The sequence below is a fragment of the Arachis ipaensis genome, chromosome B2 (genome assembly GCF_059453495.1).
Source record: "Arachis ipaensis isolate K30076 ecotype BB chromosome B2, ASM5945349v1, whole genome shotgun sequence".
Taxonomy (NCBI): Eukaryota; Viridiplantae; Streptophyta; class Magnoliopsida; order Fabales; family Fabaceae; genus Arachis; species Arachis ipaensis.
This window is the reverse complement of record NC_142437.1, coordinates 123,936,688-123,955,378: the sequence shown is the minus strand read 5'-3', so window position 1 is coordinate 123,955,378 and position 18,691 is coordinate 123,936,688. Positions and strand designations below refer to the sequence as shown.

Sequence of the window (18,691 nt, the reverse complement as noted above, 5' to 3'; positions counted from 1 at the left end):
TTAAAATTAATGAGTGATTGGTTTACTCGTACAAGGGAGTAATAAAGGTTAAAATTAATCACCAAAAGATAGTTTAGAAATGCATAATGAAGTTGACTAGTCAAATGCGTTAGTTATATTGGTGTCTCTACGTTAGATATATTTATTATTTTTAGTTACAATATCAACTTTATATGATTTTAGTACAAGGTATTTTATATTACAAACGAACCAAATAAATTGTGGTGTTTATTAGTTTATTACAATTTTTTTTAACAATGTTATATAGGGTTATTCTACAAGGTTTAATAATACACGATTAAATAACTGAATAAAATCAATTTCATTGAACTGTATAAGAATTAAATTAAAAATTAAAATTTTAAATGTTACACTAGTAATTTGCAAATCTATTTTGCAACTGGTAACTGGATTTTCAAAGTTTCTCTCCTTGTTCACTTCATCCAAATTTTGGATACTCCAGTCAGAATCTACGAAGTTCCTTTGATTATGGTTTTGTTAGATATGCTTTATTGCTTTTGTTCACAAGCCACAACATAGTATTTGGTCTAAAACACTTTCAAAGAATAACAACTAGACTCAATGGGACCCGATTCTTGTATTTCTCTGCTATTAAGGTGCAAGAATGTTTTTCAAGTCAGACAAGTTCATGCCCATTTGATAGCCAATGGAACATTACGGCACCTTGTTCTTGCAAACAAGCTCCTTTACCACTATGTCCAACACAAGGCCATTGATTATGCTCATTACCTGTTTGATAGAATGACAATGAGAGACCCCACGACTTGGAGCGTCATGATTGGTGGGTTTGCCAAGGTTGGTGACTATGCTAGTTGCTATGCCACCTTTAGGGAGATTCTGAGGCGTGGTGTCACCCCTGATAACTACACTTTACCCTGTTTGGTAAGAATTTGTAGGGACAGAAAGGATCTTCGAATGGGTCGTGTGATCCATTGCGTTGTGTTGAAAGATGGGTTGCATTTGGATCATTTTGTTTGTGCTTCCTTGGTTGACATGTATACAAAGTGTGTGGTGGTTGATGATGCCCGGTGGCTGTTCGATAGAATGCTTAGTAAGGACCTTGTGACTTGGACAGTGATGATTGCTGCGTATGCTGATTGCAATGCCTACGAGTCGTTGGTATTGTTCGATCAGATGAGGGAAGAAGGTCTTGTTCCTGACAAGGTTGCTATGGTGACTGTTGTCAATGCCTGCGCCAAATTGGGGGCTATGCATAGGGCTAAGTTTGTTAATGAGTATATTTTGAGGAATGGTTTCTCTTTGGATGTGATCTTGGGGACTGCAATGATTGACATGTTTGCTAAATGTGGGAGTGTTGAGTCTGCAAGAGAGGTTTTTGATAGGATGAAAGAAAGAAATGTTATGACTTGGAGCGCCATGATTGCTGCATACGGCTATCATGGTCGTGGCATTGAGGCCGTTGATTTATTTCATATGATGCTGAGCTGTGGTATGTTACCTAACAGAGTCACCTTTGTTTCTCTGTTATATGCTTGTAGTCATGCAGGATTGATTGAAGAGGGCCTTCGTTTTTTCGATTCGATGTGGGAAGAGCATGCTATCAGACCTGATGTCAAGCATTATACTTGTATGGTTGATCTTTTAGGCCGCGCCGGAAGGTTAGATGAGGCTGTAAAGTTGATCGAGGCGATGAATGTTGAAAAAGATGAGAGGCTGTGGAGTGCTTTGCTTGGGGCATGTAGAATTCATAAGAACATGGAGTTGGCAGAAAAGGCAGCAGATTCTCTACTTGAATTACATCCACAAAATCCAGGGCACTATGTGTTACTATCTAATATTTATGCAAAATCTGGTAAGTGGGAAAAGGTTGCAAGATTTCGGGATATGATGACACAGAGGAATCTGAAGAAAGTTCCAGGATGGACTTGGATCGAAGTGGATAACAAAACGTATCGATTTAGCGTTGGAGATAGATCTCACCCTCAAGCAGAGGCGATATACAAAATGTTGATGAATGTGATCAAGAAGTTAGAGATGGCTGGTTATGTTCCTGATACAGATTTTGTGTTGCAAGATGTTGATGAGGAAGTTAAGCAAGAAATGTTATACACACACAGTGAAAAGTTGGCTATTGCATTTGGTTTAATTTCCATTCCTGATGGAGACCCCATTAGGATCTCCAAGAACTTGAGGGTATGTGGTGATTGTCACACATTCAGTAAGATGGTTTCTGCCATTATGAGAAGGTCCATAGTTGTTAGAGATGCAAATCGTTTTCACCATTTCAGAGAAGGGTCTTGTTCCTGTGGGGACTATTGGTAAATATGATCACAGCATACAGCCATACAGGTCAATTTTTGTGTTAGATTAAATGTTACATATGCCCTCAAAAGAATATGATAAATTGAAGAGTGTAGTACCAAAATCATTCACAAAAGTATCTTGTTGCTAACAAAATTACCTATGAAAGAACGAAAGGTCACCAATGACAAATCTACCTAAAATTTGGTTATCTTGTTGGCCACATAATCTTTTGTGAGTAATTGTGGTACTTCACTTAAAATTGATTTGATTGGATAGATTATAGATAGGTACTCTGATAAGTTTAGAGCCCATGTTATCCTTGAACATGTACATGTAAATTTTTGATAATATACCCTGATGTATAAACAGAAGAGCAATCCCTTTGATACACCAGTAATTGATTGAAAAAAAGAAAGAAAGAAGGAAGTAAAGTAGTTTATTTTGATGCACCCATTACTACAAAACAGTTTTACAGGTGCATCCAATCATGTAATGTCGTGTTAGCAAACTAACTATTTTTATATCGACTGTGTGAATGGTTATCTAAAAGAACGAATGTGATTGGACGAGTTTGCAAAATGTTTTATATTATGAGTGCATCAAAATCAAATTCTTATGTTATTTCAAGTTACTTTTCAGTTATTAAGAAGCTTTCAGATAACTGCATTGCTATTTGGCTGAATAAAATGATATTGGAAAAAAGGTTCAAGGTTCCATTCCATATATGTATTTTTGGACTATTGTTATTAGGTAAATATATATGTGCTTATTTATGATAATGATTCGCTTACTTTCACAGGCTTTATATTAAATTAAGGTTTACAAAATGCATGCTATGTTTAAGATTCCATTTTGATCTTTACACCTATGCAGTTTGACATATACTGTTGTCCACCAATTTTCACTGGTTTTCTTTAACAGTAATAGGAATACATGCACATGCATTTTTTATTTTCTCTCCCTCTGGTTATTATCTAGAAAAATATTTGATAGACCAAGAATTTTGGCTAGAATTTCTTTGCTATAATGATATAGCATGTTTATTAACTTTTAAATCAACAAATACTCAGTGCTATTTGGTTCTGTATTACAAGATTCTGACTACATTTTTTTCATGTTAACATTCTTTAAGAATAAATTTTATAAATTATTTCATAAACTGTAACACTCTTTCTTCATATATTGAGTCAATTCACTTTTTTTCTTTTCAACATTAGATGAGGCGTGAATTATTTTATAAATTATTTTAGACAGATACATATAGACATTTATTTTTGAATTAACATAAGCATTCTTTTTTCTGGTAAGTTCTCCATGGCTTATTGTTTCCAACTTACATTATTGGAATTTATGTTTATGCAAATCTAAATTATTTATTACTGTATACAGCATGTCTGGCAGGAAATTTGTGTGTCCAGATGAGTCCAATTGAGTTCTTTCAGGTAAAGTTTAGGGACATAATTAAAGAGAGTTGTATGTAGTGGATGGATAGCATTATAATATTACTTTGACTTGTTCCTTCTCTTGAATTGCTGTCTATCCTTTTCACTGATAGTATGTTAATGCTTGTAAGGTATGTGTTCTTTTCTATAAAACTCACCAACTAAACTTGTTTTTTTATTAAGTTCATCACATGATTGAAAAACTAACATTCTTCTTTAAAACATACACTAGCTTCCCTCAACATTGAAGTAATAATACACTTTTAATATTCTTATATTTTGTAAAATTGATGAATACAGAGAAATTATAAAAGTTTCACCTAACTTTAAAGAAAATCAATGTAATTTGCCATTATTATTATTAGGTTTAATTACTTTGTCAGTCGTTATAATTTCACTGAATTTTCAATTAGGTCTCTATATATATATTTTTTTCAATTAAATCCATATATCATATTAGATATTATAACTAAGTCCTTACCGTAACAAAAATAATAAAATTAACAGAATATTCTATTAAACAAAACAGAATATCAGTCAAGTGTTAGGCATATTTATTTTATTTAACAGAATATTCTATTAATTCCAACGTTTTTGTCACAATAAGGATTTAATTACAAAATCTAATATGATATAGGAATCCAATTAAAAAAAAAAGGCCCACTTAAAAATTCAATAAAATTATAGGATCTGACAGAATAATTAAACATTATTATTATCCTCCATGAATACTTATATTAGGTCATTATATATATATATATAATTTAATTTTAATACACTCACTGTGTAAAAGAATTTTATACGTACATCTAATTACATAGCAACAAAAATTACTTTTAACGATTAACACATGAATAATTATCTAAATGAATGAATATGATTGAACGACTATGTAAAATGATTACCACTGTCATTGCATTAAAATTATATATATAATCAGGGTATCCAGCTACCTTCTAAATTTGAATTATTATTGCTAACCTTGGACTAGCACTACAAAATGTATTAAGAGTAGACTAATAATATTGTTAGTAAAATATTAACTCCTCATAATTGGTAGAACTAAGCTTATCTGGTATATACATGCACTAGTCTTTTCCAAAGGATTATAGTACTAAGTTTAACCAAACATTTCACTATGTAAATTTCTTGTTGTTAGGATTATTGTGGCAACAATTAACCTGACCTATTGGAATGCCATAAACCTTTTTTTACCCAAAAAACATATAAAACTTTTTGTTTGAAACATCTGTGAACAACTTGTTAGGTAAGTATGTGAAGGAAGCCAAATCTCTTTCTTTGCTTTCACTGATTTAGAATGTAAAAACAACTACTGTCACAAAATTAGGAAACTGTCACGAATTATTTTGCAACAAAGGTGAAACTTATTTCATAAAAAGCAGGAGGGTAATCACTTTTGGAATGTAAATAACACTTTCATCACGCCATGCATTGTTTTACATGAACAACTTGGAAAAAAAGAAAAGGAGGAGTGATTAATTAGTGGAATATACATCTATAAAAACAATATCATCATGAATGTTTTAGCTTGAATTCTTTTCAATATATTGTTTTATAACTTTCACATTTTTAGTTGGTTGATTTTTTTTATAACATTCAAAAATGATAGAACAATTTTGTCTATGCTTTTGTTCTAAAATATTTATTATTTTAGTTAGAATTTTGATAAATTCATATCTCATTGTATTTGAATATAAATTCTATTGAAATATATTGAGTTATTAATATACTAAACATATTTCTGGAATAGAGGAATATTATCTTTGCATATACCAATAGAATATTTTTTACTTGTACACAAATACTCACAAGTATTATTATATTGAATATATTATTAATACATATATACCTTACATTATATAAACATCTATAGCACATATATACAATTAAATAAATTAGTAAAATTAAATATTATTGTTCTGCATGGATTGAATTGCATAATAAGATTGGTTCTTCAAAATTTCTTGGATGAAAACTAACTATACTTCTTTGTCACAGAAGGCATGCAAGTTAGTAAAATGCATGGTAAAAGATTGTGCGCAATATTATTATAGTGGGGGCATTGTCATAGAGCACATTCATCACTGCCATGCCAACATTGATTCCAGCAATTATCTATTTATGTTTTGATAATGAGTTTCTCATGTCACTCACATTTTGTTTTTCTTACCATTAAGAATTGACATATGCATTGCATTATATCATGCGGCGATTTATGATCTTCCCATAAAGTTGTGATTTTGTTAGTGACATGTTATATTTTTTACTTGATATTATTTAGTATCTATTTTTTTTAGTGCATAATATAATGACTTTACTTTTCACTTTTCTTTAGCTTTTCTTTTCTTTTAGGCTTACTTTTCTCATATGTTTAAACTATAATTTTTATGAGTTTATTTACTATCAATAATACCTTTTCATAAGTAACTTTTTTTTTTACTTTTAATTTATGATTTTAATTTATAAAAAAATATAGTATTAATGTTTGGTGCAATTTTCGAAATCAAATTATACTTTTTTAAGAAGCTATTTAAGTATTTATGGATAAGTTAAAAAAATAACTTCTCTAATAATAAATTTTTTTTTATCACATTTTTTTAAAAATAAACACTTTTAGAATTAAAAATTCAAACATAAAATAATTTATTTATAAATTATTTTTAATATTAACATTTATTATTAAAATTTTTTTTAAAAAAAACTTAATTAAGCAATTTATCTAAATTGGGTCTAATTCGAATCCAACTTGAGTTACGTATTTGGTTATGGTGGGTGAGTCTCGCATAAAAAATAATTGTATACACTAAATCTTTAACTTGAGACCTTAAACAAATTCGAATTGCTTATCATTCGAATCAACCCGATGATAATCATACATTAATATAGATTAAAGTTTAATTTTGATGTATTGACAGTGTAAAATATTTTACACAATCGTTCAATCACATTCTTTCTTTCAGATAACCATCCATACGATAGATGTGAAAGATAGTTATTTTTACTAATGTGGCATTACCTAATTAGATATACGTGTAAAACTATTTTACACAATATATTAAAATTAATTTTTATAAATTAAATCATGAACTTTATATAGATAATTATTTCATCGAATGATTAAACTATTAAAATTTATAGATAGAAAACCAATAAGTTGAATACGCAGAGGTAATTAAACTGCACAGATAGTTTCAAATTCTATAAAATTAGTTGGAGTGATGAGGAACTTTTAATTTTTTAATCATATCAAAATCTATCCAAGGCAAACAAGACAAAAGTGCAAATGATAAAGAAGAGTTAGTTCACAATACTAATCGTATGTATAAATCAACAGGGAAAAGAAAATTGATGTGAGGTCATAAAAAAACTGCTAATTAAGCATGATATCTTTCTATTCCAAAACTTCATCATAAACTAATTTGACTTGGTTAATTTATAACAAGTCCTCTTTTTAAAGATGAAGTGTCAACCTTTTCTTGCTTTGCATTATCTCCTTACTTCTATTTAGGCCATTTTGTAACGGCATATTTTTCTTACTTTGATATATTAATTATTTGTTACATTAATTTTATAACTATTTTGTTTCTAACAGTACATTGCTTTAGCTAATAACATACCAAATGATTAAAAAAAAATACTTTAATCTGCTGAAAATATTTGAATTGTTATAATTCATACTTGACTCATTTTATTACTTTTAATTTCATTTTTTTCTCTTAAAAGATAAAAGTTTAGATACAATAGAACAATAAATATTTTTATTCCAAATAATAATAATAATTAAAGAATACAAGTTTAACTATAACACAATCTCTCTCTCAACTTCCTACACCCACCACCATCCATTTTACTCGGTTCATTGATATTTTCCCAAGAGTAATGTCTAGAAGATGAAAACAAAATATTGTTAGGCAACAAATAATTATTATCAGCCTAGTCAAAGGGAATGATTCATGATTCCATCACTACATTCTATTGCAAAAGTTATTACCACAAGTTATATCCTAGAATGTTCTTTAATAAAGTTGCAACAAACCGTGAGCTAATTCTATATATATAAAAAATTAATTTTAGAGTAAAGTATCGTTTTGTCCCTAACGTTTGGGGTAAGTATTATTTGTGTCCCTAACGTTTAAATCGTCCTATTTGTATCCTTAACGTTTATAAAAATGATTCAATGTTATCCTACTATCAATTATACTAACAAATTAGATTATATTTTTCAATTATTCTCACTTGGATGTATTCATTCTCAATTAGGTCTCACTTGGATGTGCTCAATTTTAATATTATACCCACTATTTCTGTTTAGATTCAATTATGTCCCTAGAAAAGTGAATTATGTAAATGTCGTAGGAATTAGTTTCAACATTTGATGAGCTGTTTTTCGGAGTAGATCATCAATTCTATCCCAGACTTTGTATTTTAACTTCAAGAAGAGATTTTTAAAACTCAAACTAAAGCGTTCATGATGTGTAATTGGCGGCAGGATAACATTGAATCACATTTACAAACGTTAGGGATATAAATAGCACGATTTAAACGTTAGGGACACAAATAAAATTTACCCCAAACGTTGGGGACAAAAACGATACTTTACTCTTAATTTTATATAAATTTAAGTTCCATTTCATATGATAAAATACACTAAGAACTTGTAATATCTCTTTATTACATTTCATCACAATATACTTTGTTATTATCTTATTATTTATGTAGTTCAAAGTGACAATACTGCTTGTCCATTGAAGAAGTTGCAAAATAATTCAAAAATTAAAAATAAGTTGGATAAAGTGAAATTAATTAAAGTGAGAAAGAAATACAACTGGGTTGACCCTAAAAATTAAAGGTTGAAAGTGATGAGCTTTTTAATGTATGTCAAATCACCAAGCTAAGATTGTTTAATTTTTATTGCTGCTTAAAACATTATAATCTATATATAATTAAATACTAATAAAAAAATTTTGTGCTCTATATATGCACATATGAAAATTAAACTAAAAATATATTAAATGAACATATGACCATTAATTTAAACTATATTCTATAATAATGTTTAATGAGAACATGCATTTTTTTCTCATTCGGCCTGACAGGTTAAAAATTAATCCATCACAGATTAAAACTCTATTTAAAAATTTATTGTTGACTAATGAATTACTACATATACAAATTAGGATTCAAACTCCCAACTATAATAGTTAGAATCCAGATTTAACTCTTAAAATTTTCTGATATTACGATTTTAAATGAGTCAATCGATTTTACGAAATTTATACTAGATCTAACGATTTTACGATTTAAAATTAAAATTTTACTATTTACGTACTTAATTTACTTTTTCGATTTTACGTAACATCTCGATTTTTTCTACCTTACTCCCAACACTTACTTAAACAGACTAGTAATCTAACCATTGTTGTCAAACTCTCGAGTTAACTCATAAACTCGTACGAGTTTACGAGTTTAGATATGGAATCGAGTTGACTCGGGCATAGACTCTATCTTGAGTAAACTCGGCTAGACTCGGACAAACTCGTGAGTCTAGGACCGAGTTAGCGAGTTTGTGTTTTTCTTCATTTTTGCTCAAAAAAGCGTCATTTTGAAACCAAAAAAATACTTTTTTTTATTAGGGTTACGATAACACTCCCAAAGAATGAAAGAAAACTCACTCACAACTCACTCATCTGCGTCGTTTCTCTCAAGTCTCACTTTCTCCATGTTCTGCCGCAATTGTCTTTGTGAATTTTACCTATGTTGCCATCTGCTTTGTATTTCTTCACATCTCCACTATCTGCAACTCCATCGTGCTATCACCATTCACGAGTTCGACTACTTCTCCTACAGTTCTATCTCTACTCTGTTTTGGATCGTCGTGAAATTCATGACTATTTGTCGCCGTCGTTTCGTGCTGCTATTGCACCCTCACCACCGCTGCCTGCTGCACTCTTATCTTCGATCTGTTGTTACTAGGACTTTGCCCCTTCTTTTCTTCTGTATCTTCTATTTTTGTATGCCTTTTACCTTTTCTTTGAGCCTTTGCTTCTTGATTTAGTTTTTTGTTTTCTTTTTAAATTTTATTGCTTCTAATTTTAGCCTATTACTTATCGTTTATGTTAGATGGTCAGATGGTTCATCCATTCATGGCTGATTAGTAATTAATTATTTTGATTAGAGTTAATTTGATTATTTGATATTATTCAATGTTCAATTAAAGATTTAGTATTACAGATTTAGAATTTTTAATTTTGTGTGTTCTATGTTGTATTTGTATAAGAATAATTATAGAGGATTTGAATATGCATTTTAAAGTATTTGTTATAATGTATGCTATTATTTTAATTTATTATATGCTTTAAGATTGATATTATTAATTTTAAAGGTTTAGAATTGAGTATATATATATATATATATATATACACTTTATAATAGGTGAACTCGTACGAGTCTACGAGTTAACTCGCGAGTCGAGTCTAGGTCAGCTCCACGAGTTTACTTAGACTCGCGAGTTTGACAACCTTGAATCTAACCACTAGACCAAATTGATTTCAATAACTTTGAGTACATAACATGCATATATCTCTACCTTCCTTTTTCTCTTCCCTTAGTTGTATAAATAGTGGCAATGGGTGCATCTCATTCATTCATTCATAAACTCTTATATACATCAATTCCACCCTCATTATATTATACACAATTTTTTTTTTATTCTATTTAATGGGTCTCCCAAAGTGCCTTAACTTTTTAATACTTGCTTGGTCACTTTATGTGATATGTAACAAGAAGAATGGAGTAGAAGGGCTTCATAAAATATACCCTCAGCTTCAATCCATTTCAGCACCATCTGTGGGAACACTACACCAAACTGGATACCATTTTCAACCTCCTAGAAATTGGATTAATGGTAACCTTCTTATTAATTTCTCTCTTCAATTCCTTTTTTTATTAGTTTTCCCCATAGCTAGCCCTACCATGCATGCATTTAAAAATAAAAAATAAAAAATCTTTTTTGTTATATTGACTATTATAATGCTTAGATGAGTGTTGAACATTAGTATTCTTGCCTTGCATCTTCATATATAAACCATGCACAGATAAAAATAATAATAATTTCATTTGATTTATTTTAGCTATATACAATTTATTTAAGTAATTAAAATTTGGTTAATCCCTTTATTATATGTATTATATTGTTATCTAAGTCTTAATAAGTGAAGTTATTTTTGTGCACATGACATACCTTGACTTGAGAGTTAAATATTAATAAGATAATGAATTAAAGCTAAATTGTCATCCTAATTTAGATGATTATTGTGAATAAACAAAATAATTTAAAATTACTTATTTTTTTAATCAAGCAAGTGAGAATGACTTCATTCCTAATATAAAAAGAAAAAAGTGAACGAAAAGGTGACATAAATTAAAGCATAGATTATATGCTTAGCTTGATTATTTTTAAAATATAAATAAAGGTACCCAAATTTCAAAAAAAAAAAAAAAAAAGAAAAAACTATGAATCTAAGGTTTTGGTCATTGGAGCAAAGAGTATATATCTAACCCGGGATTTTTTATGGCAAAAATGTAAAAAAAAATTATGATGAAAATGAGTTCTTTTTGTCTTCCATTCTTGATGTGGTAATGATAACCCTTTGACATCATTTTGGTAATTCATAGAAGGATGGTGGAGAAAGAAATCATCTTTATTTTTATATACAACTTCATATATATCAACTTTATTATACCTTTTGCATGGCCTTCTCTAATTGATGCCAAAATAATGCGTGCGGAAGTCTTCTATTGGCCAAAAAGTATAATTTGATTAACCATACTTAATTATTTTATTTATAGGTTGAAATAATGTAACTTTTTTTAATATTGCATTTGATGGTAAAACTTATTTAATTTTATGTATGTCCATATTTTATTAACCTATGAAAAATTATGTCAATATGTTAGTGTATATATACATTTTCTTCTAAATACTAAATAAATATGTAGATATAATTAATATTTTAAAATAATGTTAAAATATAATCAATATTTAATCTATTATTAAATATATAGCTAGGAAAATTTTTAAGTGGATAAATCATTTCCTTTGAGCTTGAAGTGTGGTTGGTGATTTTGTTGGAGAATCCAACAAGGTGACAACACTTGTATATGATATTGGAGTTTTTACACCTAATAAGATACTTTAATTATATGTTCCAAAAAGGGAAATTTTAGGGTAGCTAGGGAATACCTTTTCAAGTACAAAGATGTGATTTGCAAAAGGATAGATACAATTTTTCTTTTTTAAAAAATAATTTTATATATTTGTGTCATGTGTTTGAAAAAAAAATATTATTAAGAATTAATATCCCTTCATAAAATTTTAAATACTAAACAATTTTTTTTTTTAATTAAAATAGTAGTCTTTTGATGTCATCCACAATAATAAAATAATCAACTACTATTTAGTAATTATGAACCCTAAATTGCATGCTTGGAAATGAGAGTGACCTAGCCCACCCTATTCTTATCAAGTTGCTTGAACCTTCTTGTCTTTAATCCCCTCTCTCACTTCCACATTCCCAATAATATTGGACCACTCACACACTCAAAGATGGAGATGCAATCCTAATTGGTATTAAACACATATGGAAAATTGCATATATGCTTTACATATATATGAATTGACCTAAATGTGTGATAAATTGATAATATATATTATTTGGTCAATTTTATTTGATAATTTTAGTACCTTAGCATTACCACATAGAATAAAGAGCTTGTTTGCTATCCCAACTTCTTTGGTGAAACATCATGGAAGAAGTAGCTAACATGCTTGTTTGAGAGAGTGCAATGCACATGAACTATCTTTTTTAAGAGTGCAATTATGCATTTTTCATTTTGGGTTCTCTATGCTTTTAAAGTAATTGTGCAAAAATGGCCACTAGTTCTTTATCCTTTAATTTGCATTCACTCAAAAGGATTTTTTTTTTAAATAAAAAAAGTATACATACATTGTGAATAAATTTTATATTATACTCTACATACTACTATTATATATATGGTTTATAAATTATAGGAAAAATTTTAAGTGTACCGAAAACACCGGTGTTCCAGTTATTTTAACCATTAATTTTAATTAATATATATTATATATATTTTTTATAATTCAGATCAACGGTTAAAACAACTGGAATACCGGTGTTTTCGGTACACTTAAAACTCTTCCTAAATTATAATCATATATAATTTGGATACTAGCTACTACACATATTTTAGTTTGCTCATCTTTTTACTTTCATAATAACCAATTACATTTTTATTCATCATTTTGCTAACTAATAATTTTCTTTGATTTCTAATGCATTATTCATTGTGTTTTATTATATCTACGCATGCAATGATCAATAATCAATCACAACAAACCAGATCCTAATGGTGAGTAGTCCTTCTTTTCATGTTTGTTTTTCCTATTAATTTCATTAACCATACATCTAATTATTTTTTTTTTTTATTATTTGTATGATGCATGTAATTTCACAACATAGCACCTATGTACTACAAAGGACTCTACCATCTATTCTATCAATACAATCCAAAAGGTTCTGTTTGGGGTAACATTGTGTGGGGCCACTCAGTATCAACGGATCTTATTAATTGGAAAGTACTTGAACCCGCCCTCTACCCGGACAAACCATTTGACCGATACGGAGTTTGGTCCGGGTCGGCCACAATTGTCCCGGGTCGAGGGCCCATAATCCTCTACACCGGTGTTATTGATGAGAGGAGTAATGAAGTACAATGTTACGCCGTACCCGCCAATGCATCCGACCCATTTCTTAGAAAATGGGTCAAACCGGACGATTACAACCCGATCGCGATCATAGAACAGGGCGTGAACGGGAGCGCGTTTCGCGACCCGACCACGGCCTGGTGGATAGATGGACATTGGAAGATGCTAGTTGGTGCAAAGAAAAAACATAGAGGGGAAGCATATTTATATAATAGTAAGGATTTTGTGAATTGGGTTCGGGCCAAACACCCGATCCATTCGGCGCCAAATACGGGTATGTGGGAATGCCCGGATCTTTACCCGGTTTCATTAAGATCCAAAAAAGGGTTAGACACATCCATAGTTGGGAATAGTGTTAAACATGTTCTCAAAAATAGCCTTGATGTAACAAGGTATGATTATTACACGGTTGGAACATATTTATGGAAGAAGGATAAGTATATTCCGGATAACACCTCAGAGGATGGTTGGGGTGGCCTTAGATATGATTATGGCAATTTTTATGCTTCTAAATCATTTTTTGATCCTAGAAAAAATAGAAGGATCATATGGGGTTGGGCAAATGAATCAGATTCTACAGAAGATGATGTTAAAAAAGGATGGGCAGGAATTCAGGTAGTTTATTAATTACATGCAATCAAATTTAAATTATTATTATATGATTTCATTTTGAATAAGTTATAAAAAAAAAAAATAAAACTTTAATTGGTCAATATTAATCAACTTTTTATTGTAAAATTATTTTTTTAACTCTAATTTTTGAAGAATTTAGAATTTAAGTTTTTTAAAATATAAGGGAAAAAAATAATTTTAAAATTAGCTTATATATCTTCTTTCTTAGCTACATGTTACTTTTTAAACAAAAAAAAATAATCTATGATTATAAGTTACATATATGAAATTATTTTATTTTATCATTTCTCTAACAAGAGAACATTTTTTAACACACATTTTATTTATCTAAATTCATGCAAGAATAACTAAGCACTTCTGTTTTTATAAAGTTTTACTTATTTTCCATCTATCTATATTAAATTTTCCAGGGGATTCCAAGAAGTGTGTGGCTTGATCCTAGTGGAAGACAGTTAGTACAATGGCCTGTGGAAGAGTTAAACAATCTTAGGAAAAAAGAAGTTCAGACAAGCAATCAAATACTTCAAAAGGGAGATTATTTTGAAGTGAAAGGGATTACTGCTGCTCAGGTCAATTTCTTTGTTAATTAAAACCTTAACATTATTATAATAATAATAATTACACATATAATATTTTGTAATCTATGCTTATATATTATTGTAGGCTGATGTGGAAGTAACATTCTCATTCTCAAGTTTGAACAAAGCAGAGCCATTTGATCCTAGGTGGGTGAATGCACAAGATCTTTGTGCCCAAAAGGGTTCAAAGATTCAAGGTGGGGTTGGACCATTTGGCCTTCTAACATTGGCTTCAAAAAGATTGGAAGAGTTCACTCCTGTGTTCTTTAGGATTTTCAAAGCTCCAAATAAGCATGTCATTCTCATGTGCTCTGATGCATCAAGGTCTGTCTTTCACTAAGCAAATTAGAGGACATAACTTCCACTTTTGCATTGTTTTTAAAACATTAAGCAAAATCATGTGTTAATAACTATAGATTTTTAAGTCATTTTATTAGTAAATCTGCTCAAAATGTTTAACTTATATTATTATTGAAAATTATGAAGAAACACTCAAATTAGTTCTTAACGAATTTAAAATTAGACACACTAATTTCTAACAAATTTTTTATTACTCTGAAGTCTTAAAATTATTTTTGCATGACTTCTAATATGTGCATTTCTTAACAGTTCCTCTTTGGCTAATGAACTGTACAAGCCATCATTTGCTGGATTTGTAGATGTGAATTTAGCCAATAAGAAACTTTCTCTAAGGAGTTTGGTATGTGAAACTACAATCCCTCATTTTGTATCTATCCCATTCATGAATTTTTTTTTCTTCCATAGTAATTACTAACACTTGATTTTTCTTTTCTTTTTTTTTAATGACAGATTGATCATTCTGTCGTGGAAAGTTTTGGAGCCGGAGGAAGAACAAACATATTGTCTAGGGTTTATCCAACCCTAGCAGTGGATAATCATGCTCACTTGTTTGTGTTCAACAATGGTACTGAGAAGATCACAGTGAAGAGCTTGAAAGCATGGAGCATGAGATCTGCTCATATAAACTGAACTTAGCTATAAATCAATATAAATAAATTGAATTGAATAAATTATTATTGAGATAGTAAATAATATTATTCCTTATCTTATTCTATAAGTGAAGGTGTAAACTTTTTAGCCTTATATTCATGCATGGTGGTGCTACCTGCATTTGATGCTTAATTGATATACTAAGTTTTTAACTGAAATTTGTAATTTAGGACTAGTTTAATAATTAATATATATTCTACATGAGCAATTATATTCTATGAGACATTTATGTTTGGATTAATCATTGTTGTGATTTTTTTTTCATGATCGCAAATTGAAATTGTCATTAACAAGAGAATGTTAATAAGCAAGACTTAAGATTTAAAAATGGTAGAAATCATAATGCCATCATAAGTAAAAGTATGTATAGTTGAATGCTACAAAACAAGTCCAAAACAATTTGAAACCCATTAATACCAAAAAGGGGATGAAATCAATTGTAAAATGAAAACTTGTAGGAGTTGCACAACACTGAAGAAGACAAACAAGAACAGACATAATTTACTTGATCTTCTTCTTTGGCCTCAACTGCAAAGAAAAAAAGAAGACAATGTTTCAAGATTTTGTGGTTTAACAACAAAACACAAACCATATCAAGGTTAGAATTTATATCTTACAAATGGATGGATCGGATATCAATATTACCTGATTACTATGGCCACACTTCTTTTTGCGGCAGTTTACGGCCCTTGGATGAAGACGAGCATAGCATCTAAAAAAACGAAAATTTTGAAACTCGGTGAATAAAGGAAATGACAAAACACAAAACTTGCAATCTGTAAAATTCACCCTTATTAGTAAACTAAACGAATTAATAAGACTCCATTTGTAAACTACAGAACATTTATGGAAAAAAGGTTCCTCTTCAAGACAAAGTAAATAGTGTTCAAACAAATAAAAGCAAGATATCAAGCCATATGCTAATGCAGACATTGAGAAATAAAATTTTACTGTTGAAGATTGTCTACTAAGAGCTCATTATTCATATACACAGAAAATTAATTTGATAAACACAACTTTAGTTGAAATTAATGTCTACTAAGGTATATATACAACCTATGATAAACAATAAGAAAGTGAAATTCCAAATAGAAAACATTCGGAACCCTCAAATGCCAAAAACAAAAAAAGAAGACAAACAATTGCAGGTTAGATTAGAAAAGCATTACTTGCGGCAAATCATCTTGTCTTGATTGTACTTGCGAGCCAAAGCCATCAAAGAAGGCTCAATGATACCACCGCGGAGCCTCAGCACAAGATGCAGAGTAGATTCTGAGACAAACCACAACAATAAAAGTTTCACAAGGTCACAAAAAAATGAGTAATACTCTACATCAGTTCTTAAACTTTTTATTTCATTAGATTGTTTGTTTATATGAGAGTTTTAAAAATTCATAGGGACTGTTATGTCTTTATAAAATAACGAAGGTGATTCATTTGTCTAACTTTTTAGACAAAATTTGACATTAGGATTGATTTGTTGAACAAAACAAAAGGTTAGGCACTGATATGGTGATTAAAATTTGTTGAGAATTAAAAATGTTCAACTAAAATTTCCTTGGGGGAATGATTTAAGGTATTATTCCAACAAAAAAACTATCATTCTACCGTTTATAAGAGTAAGCTAACATAAGCTTGGATAGCATAACATAGTATAATACTATAATCTAATTATGTAACTTGGAATTCAATTAATAATACATGGGATTTTTATATACTAAGTAGCTATGATAAGTATTCATAATTGGAAGAGAAATGAAGAGGGAAAAAAATTAGATTAAAAAAAATTGAAGTTACCCTTTTGAATGTTGTAATCAGCTAAGGTCCTTCCATCTTCAAGCTGCTTCCCAGCAAATATCAGACGCTGCTGATCAGGTGGGATTCCTGCTCAAATTCAGATCCCAAAATTCAATATTTTTTTCTTTTTATATCCAAAAAAGAAAGTGAAATTGAGCCGAAACCCTAAATTCAATTCAAAGTCCAAAGCTTTTCCCAATTGATAGCAAAAAAATAAATAAGCAATAAAAATAATTTAATTAATACCTTCCTTGTCTTGGATTTTGGTCTTGACATTGTCGATGGTGTCACTGCTCTCTACCTCGAGAGTGATGGTTTTCCCAGTTAAGGTTTTCACGAATATCTGCATCTTCTTCTTCTTCTTCTTCTTCTTCGGCGCTGGGAAAATTTGAGTTCTCTCTATATATGATTTTGAATTCTAGGGTTTCTCTTTCTTTTTGTTCATTTGGGCGAGGTTTATATTGGGCTTAGTGGGCTTGGATTTGGTATAGAGAATAAGATCTAAAGATAGCTCGACTTATTGGGCTTATTCGTTGAAGGAGATAGGATTTGGGCCTCATATTATTAGAGGCCCAATAATAAAAAACGAAAAAGGAAAAGATTGACAGCTGTGGGATTTGAACCCACGCCCTTTCGGACCAGAGCCTAAATCTGGCGCCTTAGACCACTCGGCCAAACTGTCTTTCATGATGACTAATTGGGCTTATGTCATTGAAAAAAATAAGATTTGGGCGTCATATTGTAGAGGCCCAATAATAGAAAAAAATAAAAACGAAAACATTGACAGCTGTGGGATTTGAACCCACGCCCTTTCGGACCAGAGCCTAAATCTGGCGCCTTAGACCACTCGGCCAAACTGTCTTGTATAACGGTGAATAAATACAAGTTTTATGATAACATTAAACTCAGGGAAGTGCAAATTTTTGTAAAATTATTCTCAAGTTTGATTCGAAAAATAAAGTTTAATTTTAATGTACTAATAGTATAAACGTCACATTTTGCACAGTTGTATAATTACATCATTTCTTTTAGATGATCATTTACGCGATCAATCTGAAAGATAGTTATTTTTGCTGATGTAAGCGTTACGTAATTAGATGCACGTTTTATACTGGTGGTGCATTAAAATTAAATTCCAA

General features: G+C 29.9%; 2 protein-coding genes, 2 non-coding genes and 1 pseudogene across 5 annotated transcripts; 2 read left to right on the top strand and 3 right to left on the bottom strand.

The window, feature by feature from the left end:
- The first annotated feature begins 373 nt into the window (after nt 1-373).
- On the top strand, nt 374-2,735 carry LOC107628611 (pentatricopeptide repeat-containing protein At2g33760 pseudogene; annotated as a pseudogene). Its single transcript, XR_015905255.1, has one exon. The product of XR_015905255.1 is annotated as a pentatricopeptide repeat-containing protein At2g33760 pseudogene (transcript).
- A 7,675-nt stretch (nt 2,736-10,410) lies between these two features.
- Nucleotides 10,411-15,963, top strand: LOC107628609 (beta-fructofuranosidase, insoluble isoenzyme 1). The gene is made up of 7 exons (XM_016331237.3): nt 10,411-10,653; nt 13,170-13,178; nt 13,289-14,148; nt 14,577-14,735; nt 14,830-15,068; nt 15,354-15,444; nt 15,555-15,963. Exons 1-7 carry the CDS (start codon nt 10,467-10,469, stop codon nt 15,732-15,734), a joined length of 1,725 nt encoding a protein of 574 aa, XP_016186723.2. The 5' UTR covers nt 10,411-10,466; the 3' UTR covers nt 15,735-15,963.
- A 112-nt stretch (nt 15,964-16,075) lies between these two features.
- On the bottom strand, nt 16,076-17,990 carry LOC107626379 (ubiquitin-ribosomal protein eL40 fusion protein). The gene is made up of 5 exons (XM_016329251.3): nt 17,799-17,990; nt 17,553-17,639; nt 16,925-17,027; nt 16,401-16,467; nt 16,076-16,283 (listed from the first exon to the last, which is right to left on the bottom strand). Exons 1-5 carry the CDS (start codon nt 17,899-17,901, stop codon nt 16,257-16,259), a joined length of 387 nt encoding a protein of 128 aa, XP_016184737.1. The 5' UTR covers nt 17,902-17,990; the 3' UTR covers nt 16,076-16,256.
- Nucleotides 17,991-18,154: 164 nt separating this feature from the next.
- TRNAL-UAG (transfer RNA leucine (anticodon UAG)) lies at nt 18,155-18,234 on the bottom strand. Its single transcript has one exon. It is a non-coding gene; the product is annotated as a tRNA-Leu (tRNA).
- Nucleotides 18,235-18,333: 99 nt separating this feature from the next.
- Nucleotides 18,334-18,413, bottom strand: TRNAL-UAG (transfer RNA leucine (anticodon UAG)). Its single transcript has one exon. It is a non-coding gene; the product is annotated as a tRNA-Leu (tRNA).
- Nucleotides 18,414-18,691: the final 278 nt, after the last annotated feature.

Bases quoted from the DNA above. Each gene is read 5' to 3' on its own strand.
- LOC107628609 (XM_016331237.3), top strand. From the start codon at position 10,467: ATGGGTCTCCCAAAGTGCCTTAACTTTTTAATACTTGCTTGGTCACTT. The intron at 14,736-14,829 runs GTCAATTTCTTT...ATATTATTGTAG, and splicing joins AAGGGATTACTGCTGCTCAG to GCTGATGTGGAAGTAACATT. The intron at 15,445-15,554 runs GTATGTGAAACT...TTTTAATGACAG, and splicing joins AACTTTCTCTAAGGAGTTTG to ATTGATCATTCTGTCGTGGA.
- LOC107626379 (XM_016329251.3), bottom strand. From the start codon at position 17,901: ATGCAGATATTCGTGAAAACCTTAACTGGGAAAACCATCACTCTCGAG. The intron at 17,640-17,798 runs GTATTAATTAAA...GAATTTGAGCAG, and splicing joins CAAAATCCAAGACAAGGAAG to GAATCCCACCTGATCAGCAG. The intron at 16,284-16,400 runs GTAATATTGATA...TTTTCTTTGCAG, and splicing joins AGTGTGGCCATAGTAATCAG to TTGAGGCCAAAGAAGAAGAT.